Genomic DNA, 15499 nt, shown 5'->3' with positions numbered 1-15499 from the left:
CTACCGCTAACTAGCTGCTAACATACTCTTGCTAGCTCGCTTTTTGTAACGTCTGTCATGGGAAAGTGTAAATTTATCACAAGTTCATCTTCGCCACGGACTCGCATGTATTCAGTGAAGCCCAAAAGAAACTGGAAATTAGAAAACTTTCTTTTAGCACAGCAAGCATCCAAAATCCGTATTAGGGCCATTGTAAGAAAAAAAGAACATTTCTGCAAAAAATATCAGAAATTTCCTAGGAAAAAAAAAAAAAAAATTTGCAAGGGGAAAAAAAAAATGTTTATATAAATTTTTTTTCTCCCAAAAAAATATGGAAATTTCTAGGCAATTTGTGATTAATCACAAAATTTCTCAGTTTTGGTGGGAATTTACTCGTTTTTTTCTATCTACAAAAGCCCTAATGTACCGCCGTAAAAATCTTGATTTTACGTTGAGACTCACCTGCTTTAGGCAGTCAGATCACATCAGAAAGTCCTCAAGGCTAAACTCAAATAAGAATCTGTAGGAGAAAACTAAAATTACTGTTTAAAGATGCTCTCAATCCAATCTGACTAGTAGATGAAAGCAGAGAAAAAGAGGCACTACTTTGTGTTTGACTTTCACGTCAAATCCCAATAAAATCCACAGAACCGTTTAGTTTTGAAGTGACACAATGTGAAAAGTTGAGAAGGTGTGATTGCCTTTTCAAGGCGCTGTAAGTTACGGCATGCATCTCCTGCAAACACGATTAATGCCTTAAAAAACAGGAGCGAGTCGGTGTGACAGAAGTTGGTTTTCTGAACTTTTTTTCATTTTCAGGACAGGAGGTTGCATCAGATGTTTGTGTGTCAGTGTTTGGAAAGGCCTGCCGCTGATTGAAAGTGATGGGACAAGTGGGGATCACAGCGTAGTGGAGCGCGCAGTCAAACCTGCGACGCTCCGAGGGACCGCAGACCCGAAAGACATGAAAGGAGGGCAGAAAATACTAAAACAAAAAGAATTATTCCATTTATCGCTGGAGGGCTGGCGGGAGAGATCCACTTTGAAGTGTCTGCCACTGGTAGAAGGAAGCCGAAGCGAAATGAAACCACCGCGTTCTTCCAGGACATTCGGGTTGAAGCAGAAGAGCTGCGACCTCACAAACACGAACCTGAAACCTGTCCGGGCTCAACACTCACATTTGACACCGTCCTCCTCCTCGATGCCTGTTGGTTTTGATACTGTTGCTAGGGAACCATCCCCAAGGACGCGGCTAGATGGATGGTTGATGTGCAGTTCATATTACAGATGCTAATAGCCTTAAGGGAAGCAAGAGAAAGCTCCTTGTTTCTCAAACACAAGCCACCAGAGCCTCGGTGCTGAGGGAAGCCATTATCATTACCCAAACCTTTTCTTTCTTTCTTTTGTTTTGCTTCAGAGGAGAACAATGAGCAGAAGCCATGTTTACTCATTGTGATTTATCTCTGGGTATTTATGCATCTCATTAAGCAATGATTACCCATCACACACGTCAAGATGCACAAAAACATGTAGCAGCGACAAACTGTGAGAAACACACGGAGGCATTCAGAACATGTCAGCTGTTTATCTTAATATCATAGCGACATGGCAGTTACAGAAAGACAAGAAATGGATATTTAATGAAGTTACGCTGCTTGTTAGAGATTGTTTAGAGCGAGTCAGACACGGGGAATCCAGTCACTACAACAACAATCGGCATAATCGGCCGCCATATGGCAGAAATCCATCAACGGATTACAAAACGTTTGAGCTGCGTTCCATTTAGCCTGGAAGTTGAAATGTGGGTGTGGAAATGACGCTTCACCTCACTCCATCCTGCCAATGTAGGGTGTCCACCCATCCTTAAAAAGATTTAAATGGATGTTTCCAAAATCAAAGCCTGAAAATGTCTTAAATTAATTTTAAAAAATTAATTTGGAATTAAATAAATTAATCACAGGTCTTTATTTATTTATTTTGTATTTATTTTTCTCATGAGTCGCTTTCAAATATTTTGCTTTTGTTCTGTGACTCTGTGCTACATGTGTCAAACTCATGGCCCGGGGGCCAAGTCCGGCCCGCCATAGCTATTTATGTGGCCCTTTGGACTCCAGAGGGACACATAAATAAAACCTTTAACATAACAGCTGTGTACTTACATTTTATTGCATCAATCAGACCAAATCAGTTTTTAAATCTGTATAATGCCAAATTTCATTAGTCTCTCTGAGATTCTGCTATCATGGAAAATCATCAGATCCCTCTTTGCAATAATGCTTAATTGTGAGTTTACTGAAAATTTTCCAACAAAATGGTGAAAAACGTTGTTTGTGTGATGCTAACTCCCACCTGCAGGTGGCAGTATTTCTAACACCATATAACTTTTTTACTAGGCAAACGTATTTTATTGCGACTCAAAAACACAAAAAAAATACTAGAGTTTCAGTTTGAATTGTGCAGCGATGGAAGATCTTCTGGTTACCGTCATTTCATGTCCAAACAAATCAGATCCTGATATCAGAAAAACAGAACAAATCGTGAATTGTTAGATTTGATTGTTTCTTCTTTTTTTTTAAGTTGAAAGTTTAACTTTGGGGAATTTGGTTATTTTTCTAACCTTATAGCATATAAATTTCAACCTTAAAGTGCAAAAGGAACACATCAAACTTTTCTAACTTCCTACTACAGTTAACATAAACAAACGGGAACAGTTGCAGCTTTGGCATTTCTTATTTCTATCCCCCTGTTGGTTCTAGTTTCTAGTACAAACCTTTTATTAGGCTTGAAATAAGACAAAACCAACTTACAAGTAACTTTTCAGCCAGTTAAAGAACTTTTTTTAAGCTAATAATTCCTTAATGTTGATGAAGAACTTCTAGTTCCACTGGCAGATTATTTCACCTTTAATAAAACATTTTCTCATGTTGAAAGTGAAATAATCTGCCAGTAGTACTGATACTTTAAGTGATTATTGGCTTAGAAAAGTTATTGTAAGTTAGTTTGTCTTATTTCAGGATATTTTAAACTAAACCAAAACCACCAGGTAACCGTTACCAGGTAGTTTTAGCGTTGCAGCTGCATTATGCCACAGACGCATAATGTTTCTTTCCCCACTTTAGAAAAAACACAAGGCTCTGCTGCATTTTTACTTATAATTATGATTATTTTTTATCTGACCCGTATCACCTCTACAAACGTGCCGACTAACGCTCCATGTTGCATGACAGAAACAAAAACAAGCTCACATGCATCATCATCATCATCATCATCGCTGTTCATTCATGTCTGAACATGTTTGCTCAGCCTTCATGTATGTTGTCTAACATGCAGCAGGTTTCTGCTCACATAAAGTCACTGATTCACGCGGGTGAACTGAGGCTTCTTCAGTTTAACTCACCACTAATATACCTCATTAATCACCTTGAAGTCCATTGTTTAACGGTTTTGATTTCCTGCTGCCGTCCAACACTTTGTCCTGGGAGTTTTTAATCTGTGTGAGAGGTTTTCTGAGGAGAGGCTTTTTACTGTAATAAGTGGGTTACTGGCTGCTTTCTACTCTTTGTGTACAGAAATAAAACTTTGTATTTGGCAAACTGCTCGTCTGTGTGCGTGTGTTTTCTCTAAGCCCTTTGAGGATTGAATAAAACAACTGAACTCAGAATGAGGCCATGCTGTTTATATTCATTTTATTTAGGTGTCTATATTTGGCTTTAAAGTGGTAAAATCAGTATTTCCTGACTTTGTTTTTCCACTTCCAGCTCTGTTATATAATTGCTTTTTACCTCTGATTTTGACTCTACAGGCTGCCGTCAGTTTATTGGTCCGTCTCCATTTCCTGTCCCTGACTTTGTTCTTTTTGCTGCGTTTCTTGATTGGCGTTTGACCTTCTTCTTCTTCTTGCCTTTATCGTGCCGCGATCTCCTGCTCACTACATTATCTGAGCTGGTGGACGCAGGGTCACCATCTTTATCTGTTTTGTGATTATCTGCTTCAGGAGCCGCGACCCTCGCTGGGTTTTCTTTATCTGACCCCAATTCACTCGTCCTCCCACACGTTTGCTCTTTATCACGACGCTCTGCTTTCAAATCTGGATCTGTTTCTGTTTCTGTGTCGCCCGCTCCTTCAGTCTCAACAGGACGGTGTTCTGCTGGGCTCTCCTGCTCTTCAACTTCATGACTTTCAGTGTTTTTGTTCATCTCAGTGTTTTTTTCTGTGGCTTTCTTGACAGAGTTTGTGTTTTTCTTTCTTACTGCATCCTCGGTCCTGCTTCCAAATGGACCCCACTTCTCCTTTGTGGTTTCCCAATAATTCTTCTTCTGGCCGGCGTGCATTTTGCGGATGTTTTCCCCTAATATCTTCAGCTCCTTTTGGACAAAGGGTTTAAGCTTTGGATCCAGTTTCTCCACCGTGGCAAAGTCTCTTCGAGCCTCATCCTCGTTGCACAAAGCGGCGTGCGCCCGCGCCCTCTGGTGCGTCGCTTTAAAGTTACCTTTGGAGTAGAAATGGGAAGAAATAAGTGGAAATTACAGAAGTACTGAGAGGAGGAAGTAGACAGTAAACGAGAATGGTTCAAAACTATATCTATATCCTTTGAAAGGAGACATAAAATTCACATTTTGCATGTTTTTGTGCTTTCATTTGGGTTTCTACTGTCAAAGTGGTTATAAAAACACCAGATGTTCCTTAGAGATAAATTAATGTTTTTTGGTGTCTGGAAAGTGACCTGAATGTAACGTCAAAAATCAGCAGGTACTGCCCGTTACCTAGCAACCCCAGCAAAACCCAGGCCGTTACCTAGCAACCAGAGTTCAAGCACGTTGGCATGACTTGGTACAATTGAAAAAACCTAATTTACCCCAAAGGTGCAATTATACAACGGCATATTTGTGCCATTGTAGATAGAAAATATAGAGCAAAAACTCAGGAATTTTCTGTAACAAAGAAATTTAGGAGTTTGTGAAGTTGAAAATTTGAGACAAAAACTAAGAATTTTTTTAGATTTTCAGAAATGTTCTAGAAAAAGCAAGGAAACGTCTGAGTTCTAAAAACGGAAAGTTTGTAAGAAAGAAAAAGAACATTTCTGAGCTTGAAAAGTCAAAAACGTTCCACTTCACAAACTTATAAAATGTAAAAAAAATTCCTAGAAAATATGTCAACTTAATTTCAAAATTTCTGACAATTAAAAAATACGAAAGAGGATTAGGATCACTGACAAAAAAAGAAATCTGACGGAGATTAAAGTCAGAATTGAGAAGTTAATTTTTTTCTTTTTCAGTAGCCCCATTTACATAGAGCACACAAAAAATAATACATGCAAAAATACGTATTAAGTAATGTGCAATGTGAATGAAATGGTCCATTCTGCCCCAGTTTCAAGTCTTTGAGCTCCAGCAGAATCAGAAAACCTCAGAGTCCTTCACAGATCAACTGGACTTAACCTGAGACTGAATGAAGCAAACATTTAGCAGACGGACGACCTCTAAAGGCAACTGGCTACACTGGAAAAGAAAAAATATGAAACAGTTTACAGGGCATAAGGATGGCTGTATGGTCCTGTGAATCAGCAGAAATGAAACTCAAAACCAGCACAATAAATTTGCTGACTGAGGCGGAAGCGTCTAAATCGACCAGCAGGTTTGGTGACAGGAAGACGTCTGAGGAATGCTGAGAAAACCAAATGATGGGAAAAGACAAACATAAAAACAGAAACTTCACATCGGCCTCAACTGTAAATAATTCATCACAGAGGAAGCAAAAGGAAAATTCATCTCTGACTGTGATGTCCATGGATTTGTGTCGGAGGAACAAAGAGAGACACCGAATGTTGAATTATATTTTCTCAGTAAACAAAGAGATGAAGACCTTCATATTTTTAACTTGTGCTCCTATTTCTGTATCAAGTAGGATTTTTTGTTCTCAGCTTCCTGCCAGGTGTGACAAACTCTCTTTGATTTTTCACACCAACAAATCGTACCTCTGTGTGTCTTCAGCAGCCGGCTGTTCAGCTCCACCACCTCCTGGTATTGTTTCAGCTCCAGCATGCACTGGCTCAGGTTGAGGCTGAGCGGGAGGCGCACTTTCTCCAGCGACTCCCAGTCCTCGCCGTGTTGATCCACCTGCCGCCGAAAGGCGGTGATGTACGGCAGAGGAAATGTTGAAAAGATTAAACCCAAACAAGAGGAAGTGAACAAATATAGGAAAGGAGTGATGAAGATGATGACTGTGAGGTAAAGGGAAGATAAAGATGGAGCATTTGGGGGCTGCAGGAGAAAGTTGCTGAAGGAGAGCTGTGATAGAGACGTCTCTGTGGATGTCTGGTATTTTTAGCTCGGCTGCTCTTCAGTACAAAAACAGACAGAGCAGATCATCGAAAGCTCTTCAAAGCTGCAAGATGTTCTAAACCACCTTTTAGTTCTTGAAATGAATTTAAATGGTGCGCTGCAAAAACACAAAACTGCGTCTGGGCTTTAACCCCTGAATATGCTGAGAGCGAAACCATTAGATTGCGGCTCTAGTTGCTAAAACATTAAACACTATTTTTGGTCTGGTTTCTAGTGCAAATATCTTAGTACACTTAAAAAAAAAACTAACTTACAAGCAACTTTTCAACAAGATAAAGGATCTTGTTTGAAGTGATATTGATGAAAAGTGACAGATTATTTCACTTACAACATGATAAAATGTCTTGTAATAACTGACATAATCTGCCAGTGGGACCAGCACTTTTTCATTAACATTGAGGAAAAATTTACTTAAAACAAGCAGCTATGAAAAATTACTTGTAAGTTAGTTTGTCTTATTTCAACAGTAATAACATATTTGAACTATAAATTACTTGGTGATGTTTTTAGCAGTGAATGATAATCTCCTGAACAAGCAAGCAGAGTCATAAGAAATGGTTTAGGTCATATTCAGGGGTTAGAATGGCCTAGTCAAAGTCCAGACATAAATATGAATGAGAGTCTGTTACAGGACTTGAAAACTGCAGCTCTGACGATCTCCATCCAATCGGACTGAGCCATTTTCCAAATTACAGTTAAAAATATTTATCCTTATATTTTAAAAACTGATAGATAAGCCCTAAAAGTATTGCAGTTATAACAGCATTAAAATGTGTTTTTTCCTAAATAGTTACACTTTTCAGATTTTCATGCAAAAACATGAGAATAACTTATTTTTCTTCCAGTTCACATTTATTTATGTGGTTAAAAAACTAGCAGAAGTTTGTGATAAAAAAGTGAGAAATATCTAAGAGTATTTCGTCCCATACCTTGTTTTGTAAGAAGTCCACGTATCCCAGAGCCTCCTTGAACTTGGCGGAAGCGTCTGGGAAGCGTTGCTCTTTGATGAGGAAGTTTCCCTCGTTCTGCAGAAACATGACCAGCCGTAACATCTGCTGCCAGTCCTTCCCCTCCATCTCTTCGCAGGCCTGCAGCTCCTCTGCACGGCTGCTTTCTTCCTCCTTCGCTCCCTCAGACGGCCGAACCTCTTCTTCTCCAGATTCTGCTTCTTCAACACGTCTCATCTCAGATGAACCGGTTTTCTCTCCTGCTTTGCCACTTTCAATGTCGCTTTCTTTCTTTTTTGCTCCTTCATCTTTCTGCTCCTCTTCATCTTGTTGCTCTTCCTCCTCCTGTTTACTGGCGCCCTCCGTTTTCTCCAGCATGTTCCAGTACTGCTCCTTCTCCTCCCAGTACTTCTCCTTCATGCGCTCCGACAGCTCCTTCAGCTCTCGGCGAACCAGCGCAGCCAGAGAGATGTCCAACTGGGCCACCGTACTGAAGTCTCTCCTGGCCTCCTTCTCGTTCCACACGGCGGCGTGAGCCTTGGCCCGCTTGTAGTAGCCCTTCACGCAGTCTGAGAAGGAGGAATTCAAGCGGTTGTTTAAATCATGTTTTTAGTATTCATATGGAAGTAGAAATACGCTCTGTAGATGCTGAGTTTGCAAAATGCAGATTCAGCTTATATCTCTAACGTGTCAACATTGGATTTATCTGAAATTAGGTGTTCATGTCATTCAGGCAAAATAATTTTAGCTCTTTTTAAGTTTCTGACAAATGACTTTAAAGCTGCAGTATCTAATTTATATATATATATATGTTGAAACTCACTATGCTGTTAAGATATAAGACAGATAATCTGTGAAAAAAAATGGTACCAAATGGTGTCGGGGGGCCAGGTCTTAGTGCTGTCAATCACCCCTCCATGTAGCGCTGCTCATACCCCTTTACTGTAGCTAATGGTGTGTTCACTACAAACGTGTTTTGACCGTCAGACATGTCAGGTTTCCATTCGTCTCTGTGGCGGCGTGGCCAAAGGCTGCGGCTATTTGAAGCGTTTCACATCCAGGATGTTCAGAGCAAAATGTCAAGGGTCTGACTTCAAACTGCACACGGGTCGAACTTGAAGCGTCGGACATGTTTGTGACGTGCTAAACACTTTCGGTGTGAACGCACCATAAGGCTGGTTAGCTTGGCCACTGATTACGGGGTTTTTTCTGTAATGGTAAGTTGTTTCTCCACCATTGTACTCATTTAACAGAGTACATGAGTTTGATTGACAGCACTAAGACCCGCCTCCTGCCTCTGATTGGTTGTTTTTCTTTAGACGTCAGTAGTAGCTCAGAGAGGAGGAGGAGATCGATCTTTTAAAACTCCTGTTTTGTTTTCTTATTCTGTTTAAAACAATGAGGTTCAGTATTAATGGAAAAACTAGTTATTGAATAACGAACTCATCGTCTCTCATTATCATTTAAAAGCACAGTTAGTTTGTAACTCCAGGTGTTTTGAAATGAATCACATGGTGCTTATAAAACCTCCTTATGACCAAAGTTTGCAGGGATGTTAAAAATAAATCAGGGATTAAAATTGTAATTCTGTGTCTTTAAAAATGTCCAATTAATTTTAAATCGGCATTTTATAAATATATTATTTCATGAATTTGCAGAAATACAAAATAAAGACATTTCTTGCTCTGTTTCTGTAGAAAAAAAAAACACAAAGAGAATCTGCAATATGTAGAAGCACCATGAACATATTTTTAGGTTTGCAGAAACATATTTAACTTTTTCACTCTTCGTTAACTAAACTAAGATGACAAGAAGCTTGTAATTTACATTAATCATGCAATAAAAATAAATTATCAGTTTTTAACACCAGTTTGTAAAGAAACGCTGCGTTCTCGCATGGCGGTGCCTCTGTCTTCGGGCTAGATTCACTCACCGATGCTTTTTCTGTTCCTCAGCATTTAATTTCTGTCTATGCTAAATTTTTATTCAGCCAACAGTTAAACAGATTTCACTGTCGCCGCCGGCAATGGCAGAAACACTGCAGCGAGCCTGCCGTTTCCACAGAGCTGCTGCGCTGAGGGGATGAAACGGGAGACTTAAAATTCAGCAGACAACATGACACTGACGACAGGAGAAACAACAACACGGCACCAACTCAGAGGAGGATGAGGAGGCGATGAAAGGCTGCGGAAAAGTGACAAAAATGAGCTGGAGAAACAGCAGGAAGACATAACACCGCAATAATGAGATTTAAACGTCGTAAGGGGAGCGGCAGAGACGTTTTAAGCTTGACCAGTGGAGTGCGAAAACGCTCCCCTGTAAAGCACATTTCAACAGTAGCATCACATTTTGTCAGGTTACAGCCACAAACTTCAGTGTGTTTTACTGGGGTTTGTATTTTTATAAGTTTTGTATGTATTTGGAGTAAAATAAAAATGACACAGATCTGATTTTATGGAAGAGAAGAAAAAATATAAAATGTTCTGTTTGACGTAAAGCGTGCTGGGGATGCAGAAGATGCTCTGGTCGCATCAGACTGAAAACACTGTTCTGACAGAGAAAAGCATGATGGGATGCAGGTCAGAGTTCATAGGAGAATAGATGGGAAATATAACATGTCGGTCCGATAAATAAAACTGGGCCAATGTGAACAACAAATATTTATTTTTATCTGTTTCTGGTTGTTGTCTTTTCCCACAGGTGCAGAAATGGTAGTGAAATATATATAGTATTGGTAAATATCGGTTATAGGTCGTAACAGAAATATTAGTACTGGATATAGATATCGGCCCACATTTCGTATCGATGCATCCCTAAATATTTATTTAAAACAAGCTCCTGTATCCAGCAGAACAATTAACTGCAAGTTAGTTTTGTCTTATTTGAAGTGTAATAAGATATTTGCACTACAAACTAGACAAAAACTAATTGGTAAGATTTTTAGAAGTAAGAAATAATATCCTGAACAAGCAACCAAAGTCACAAAAAATGGTTTAGATCTCAACATAATCAGGTGTTAGAATGGCCTAGTCAAAGTCCATTTTATAAATATAAATGAGAGTCTGTTCCAAGGCTTGAAAACTGTAGCTCTGACACTTTTCATCCAGTTGGATTGAACCATTTTACAAAGAATGGTTAAAAATATTTATCTTATATTTGAGTCAGGGCTGTGACCTGATAAAATGTGATGCTACTGTTGAAATGTGCTTTACAGGGGAGCGTTTCACACTCCACTGGTCAAGCTTAAAACGTCTCCACAACCCTACTTAAGACGTTTAAATCTTATTATTGCGGTGCTATGTCTCACACTTTCACCTTCCTGCTGTTTTTAAATCAACACTTTGTAGGAAAATGGTTCTTCAGCAGAGACAGGAATGATGGTCAAAGTTCACGGGAGGATGGATGTAAAGATAGGACATTTTTTCTATTTAGAGGCTGTAGAAAAAAAAAACCTTCTAGGACAAATACCATAAACATAGGACAATGACAAACAGGTCTGGTGGAGCCAGCTTCAGATTGTCAGAAAAAAAAAAATCTAAACTATCGTCCTACCACTTCCTGTCAGCTTCTTTGATGTTTCCTCCAGTAGTAACGTCCAGCTGTTGACTTCTGTGATGTGAAAAAATGGTTTCCAATTCAGTTTTGCAAAATATATCCATTTCCAAATGGCTGAAGAATCACCTCATTGTGGCATGTTTTTTTTAAAAATGTTCATATGAAGCAAATTTGTTTCCTTAATTTCAATTTGCACAATTCTGTGGTTACTGGAAAAGCAGCTAGTGGAAACCAGTTGAGTGCAGCTGCATGTTGACAGTGAGCCTGGGCAACTTAGGGATGAACCCAGAATAAATACAGAGACATTTAGTTCTTATTTAAAGCTTAAAAGCACAACAAAACCATAACACAAAGCAAACACCAGGAAAACTACTGAATAAACCAAGTGTAGAAAAGACTCGGCTCGTTACAAAGTCACAGCTGCAATGATTGGTTTAGATCAAAGCTGATCAAAGTAGGACTGGCCTAGTCAAAGTTCAGACTCAAATCAAAAAGGGAATTTGTGGCTAGACTTGAAAGCTGATATTCACAGCAGCTTAAGCTATAGTGCATCAAAGAGTGGGCAAAAATCTCAGTCTTTAGATGAATAAAGCTGGTGGAGACAAATCCCAAAAGATTTTCACTTGCAGCGAAAAATAGTTCTGCAAAGTTTTGACTCGTGGGGCTGAATATATATATACGCATGCTACCATTTTCAGTACTTATTTGAAAAAGAGTCATGCACCCTTTTCCTTTATGCACTTCTTTGTTTTGGTCTGTCACATAAAATCCCACAAAATAAGCAGAAGTTTGTGGTAGTAGTAAGAGAAAGTGTGAAAAAGTGAAAATCATGCCTTTAAGATCACTTATCCATAACTGCAATTGTCTGGTACATAATTATTGACTTAACCTACGATTTTCATTCATACCAAAATATTATCACATGCAGTAAAAGTAGGGGAGCACCAAAGTACATTAACTAACACAGAATAATCAAAAAAAGCATAAAACTGTCTCAGGGTAAGCATAAAAAAGCATAAAATTCTGTCTCAGGGTAAAGGGGGAAACTCGTGAGGCTCTGAAGTGGCGGCTGTGCCAACTTGCAAGGCTCCTCTCGGCTTATATGACCAGCCATGAGTGTGACAGTGCAATTCCCATTTCTGCTCCAGCAGTAAAACCTGCGGTAATGTCAACCTCATGTCCTCCTACGCACTCTGTCACAACGAACAGCTGCAGAATCCTGCAGCTTCTCACAGAAAGTCAAACATTTTAAAAAATTTAGCTGAAGTAGCTTAACGCAGGTCTGGACTGGCTCTTTGTTTGATGGATCCTTCATATGAAAGAAAATCGTTTTCCAGGAATTGAGGTGGATTTAAACTAAGAATCTGATCATTTATTAACTAAAACAACCTTAAAGAACACTAAATTCTCCGTTATATCTGACACTTGGCAACAGTGCTACCAAGTTGCTGCTATGCAGCCAATGTCTTTCTGCATGTTCTCCCTGTGCAGGTTTGGGTTCTCTCTGGATACTCCAGCTTCCTCCCACAGTTCAAAACCATGAAAGTCAGTGTGGTTCATTTACGCTACAGTTCGTCTACTGAAACTAACAGGATTCATGTTTTTCACAGATTCTTTCATACAGACCAGATTTTCTGCACCAGTGAACCTGTAACGACCCTGTTATTGGTTTCTATATCGACTTCTCTTGCACCACGATTAGCAGGTGCCAGCTACCTAACGCTCCAGTCAAAGCGTTATTCTCTAATTCATTAAAACTAATCCTGACCTGCTGGTCACATCTCAGTTTCTGTCAAAAGCACAAAGATCACCAAGCTTGACGAGTTTCAGTGCTTACAGCTCACTTGCTGCACAACAATCTCCACATCTTGACAAGTGTCAACTGTAATAGGATAATCAATTATGGCATACATAATGACATTAGTGTAGTTACATTACTGAGTCTCAAAAGCCTTTGCATTTTTATAATTTCTTCTTTTTTTGCCTCGAGGATTGGTGCATAATACACTTTGAGCCCTTTTTGGTAACAGTGGACTTTATAATAATAATAAACGTCAATGTCATTTCTATTTTTTTGCACTGGAGAGCTTCTTCCAATGAAATGTTTATATTTAAAACAGGGCAGTCAAATGTGCAGAGATCTTGTTATTGTATTTAAATCAATAAATATAAACTTGGGTAACATGCAGAAAATAAAACCCTAGTGAAGGTCATTACTAGGAAAGGCTGTCATGTTAAACAATACTGAGAAAATCTGCTTCAAAATGTCAACATTTCTGTAATTCAGATCCAGAAACAGTGTTTCAGTCACAACTTCATTACAGTTGACTTTAAGTGGTTAATAAACATTAAAAAGAGGCCTTAAACTATGTTTGAACGTTAAAACACCAAAGGAACTCCGATAAGAAATTGTATTTTCTTTGTTTTTTTGAGCACATCAGTAGCCTTCAGCTTAGAGGACAGCAAGCATATGGTGAGATTTGCTGGTTCACATCTCTGGAGTGAATAATAACCTCACACTGTTAAACCACCTCAATGCACAAGATTAACCGAGGAGCCTCCGATGCAGCTGCTAACCTCAGAGGTACAGCGACACAGATGTGGGAGTGTGGAGCTTGGTGACGCAGGAAAAAAAAAAAAAAGAAAAACGAAGATGGAAGAAAAGACAGATTACATTATGTCATTTCTTCCTGGAAGAGATAAATTTGTGATTCCCACATTTCCTAACATGAACCTTGCAGCGGTATTTCCTCTGTCCTTTGTTGTTACCTTTGTGTTTCTCCAGCAGCTCCGTCGTGTGCTCTATGACTTCGTAGTACTCCTCCAGCTCCAACATACACTGGCAGTAGTTCAGCTCCAGGGGGACAATCATTCGCCCCAAGTTAATGTAGTCTACATCACCTGGCATCTCCTAACACATGCAGAGACGGGAGAAAGAAAACAGGACATGGCCATGGTGCTGCTGTCACTCTGCAGTTCCTCGTAAAGATGAATAATTTACTTGAACTTGATTTGTCTGGTGGGTTTTTTTCACTGATTCAAACAACAGAAGGATTTGAAACGGTGACCAAAGCAAAAACATCTCCAGAAAGTGACCCATGATGCTTCCTTCCAGGTTAGAGTAGGTCTACAAAATTACATTTTTAGTTCAAAATCATTCTTAGGTAATGAAATTTCATTTTGATCTACTTTCAGAATTAGGTATTTTTCCTGTCACTTTAAAGCCAAATAGTCTGCTGCTGGCCACTCCCCCCAACTCTACATTTACAGTCGCACGTGAAAATGGCTGCAAACAGATTCACAATTATACAACCGTATATCTTTGAAAAGCAAAAGTGGAGCCTCCTGCACAACCAACAACAATGCAGCAAGTGGTTTCTGAATGGTAAGTCAACAACAAAACACTTGTCTTTTCCAGCAGCCATTGTGCAGCAATAAAACCAGCTGACCAAATGGGATAGAGGTCAGCTAGGGTTGCTGTGCTTCAACATTCATGAAAGTGTTAAAAGACAGAAAGGACATGTCTAACCGTGATTTATCCCCATCCTTTACTCACCCTGGACTGCACTGTTTTTAGCAGCAGGACGGCTTCCTTGTACTTGCTGGCAGCCTCTCTGAATTGTTTCTGCCTGACCAGAGCGTTGCCCTGCATGTGGAGAACGGGCACCGTCTGCAGCTTCTCGTCCTTCTCCATCATCCACGACTCTCTGTGGTAAGACAAGGGGTCTCCTACCTGGGAGCAGCAGGGGGAGGAGGAGAACGCAGCAGGATAAACATGGAGCAGAGCAGAAAAAACCCTCCAGCAATGGAACGACACAGTCATCCAAAAGTATCTGGAGTTATGTTTTATAAATACATCTCATTTAGATATTTGTAAATGTTACTGCAGATGAGTGTTACAAGTTTGCTAACTTTTCAACAATTGGCTTAATAAAATGCTAATAAAAATAGTGCGGAAGAAATAATTGAATCTCTTCTTCTTTAAGTCTTTGCGCTCTACAAAACAATACCAATGTTTAGCACTCTGGACTGCAGCGATCTGAGTTCAAGTCTCTGTAGAACCTTTTGTCTCTGCTAATGACATCTTCAATACATTTTTTGATCCCAGGCTTAGTTTATGGACTGTAATGTGAAATTAGGCACAAGTATAAGTTTGACAGTTTGTTCACCAAGTTACTGTGCTCTCTGAGAGGATCTGTAAGTATTTGAATTTGTTTTATGCCCATCGTTATCAGTCTCTAACAAAATGTGGATCATCTACCAGGAACAGTGGAAAGAGCATGAGTTTCTGTAGTGTAGTGGTTATCACGTTTGCTTCACATGTAAAAGGTCTCTGGTTTGAAACCAGACAGAAACAAATTTTGCATGTTCTATTCATCACAGGTGTTTACTAAAGGTCAACATGGGTTCTGTGATGTCATGGTCTGTACTCTGAATCCAGGCATCTGAGTGCAAACCTCAGTTGAAATTTTCATGCATTGCATCTCACATCATCAACTTTGCAACCTTAAACTGAAACAAAGCAGAGAAGTTCAGTTCCTGTAGTGTAGTGGTTGTCACGTTTGCTTTACATGCAAAAGGTCTCTGGTTCAAAACCAGACAGAAACGGTTTTTTCGGTTATGCATCTCTTGGGGTGCAGTGAGACAACAAGAGCCTTCCTCTTTCGTGATGGTTCA

The 15499-nt window shown here is 39.5% G+C and overlaps 1 protein-coding gene across 1 annotated transcript; it reads right to left on the bottom strand.

Moving 5' to 3' along the window:
• Positions 1-2946: 2946 nt before the first annotated feature.
• Positions 2947-14585, bottom strand: LOC106964471 (neurofilament medium polypeptide). The gene is made up of 5 exons (XM_015060017.1): positions 14379-14585; positions 13592-13733; positions 7250-7836; positions 5954-6095; positions 2947-4468 (listed from the first exon to the last, which is right to left on the bottom strand). Exons 1-5 carry the CDS (start codon positions 14517-14519, stop codon positions 3789-3791), a joined length of 1692 nt encoding a protein of 563 aa, XP_014915503.1. The 5' UTR covers positions 14520-14585; the 3' UTR covers positions 2947-3788.
• Between the last annotated feature and the right edge of the window lie 914 nt (positions 14586-15499).

The sequence above is a fragment of the Poecilia latipinna genome, unplaced genomic scaffold, assembly GCF_001443285.1.
Source record: "Poecilia latipinna isolate Pla-1442-1.1 unplaced genomic scaffold, P_latipinna-1.0 Scaffold1677, whole genome shotgun sequence".
Taxonomy (NCBI): domain Eukaryota; kingdom Metazoa; phylum Chordata; class Actinopteri; order Cyprinodontiformes; family Poeciliidae; genus Poecilia; species Poecilia latipinna.
Note: the sequence above shows the minus strand (reverse complement) of the source record. Positions and strands in the feature narration are given on the sequence as shown.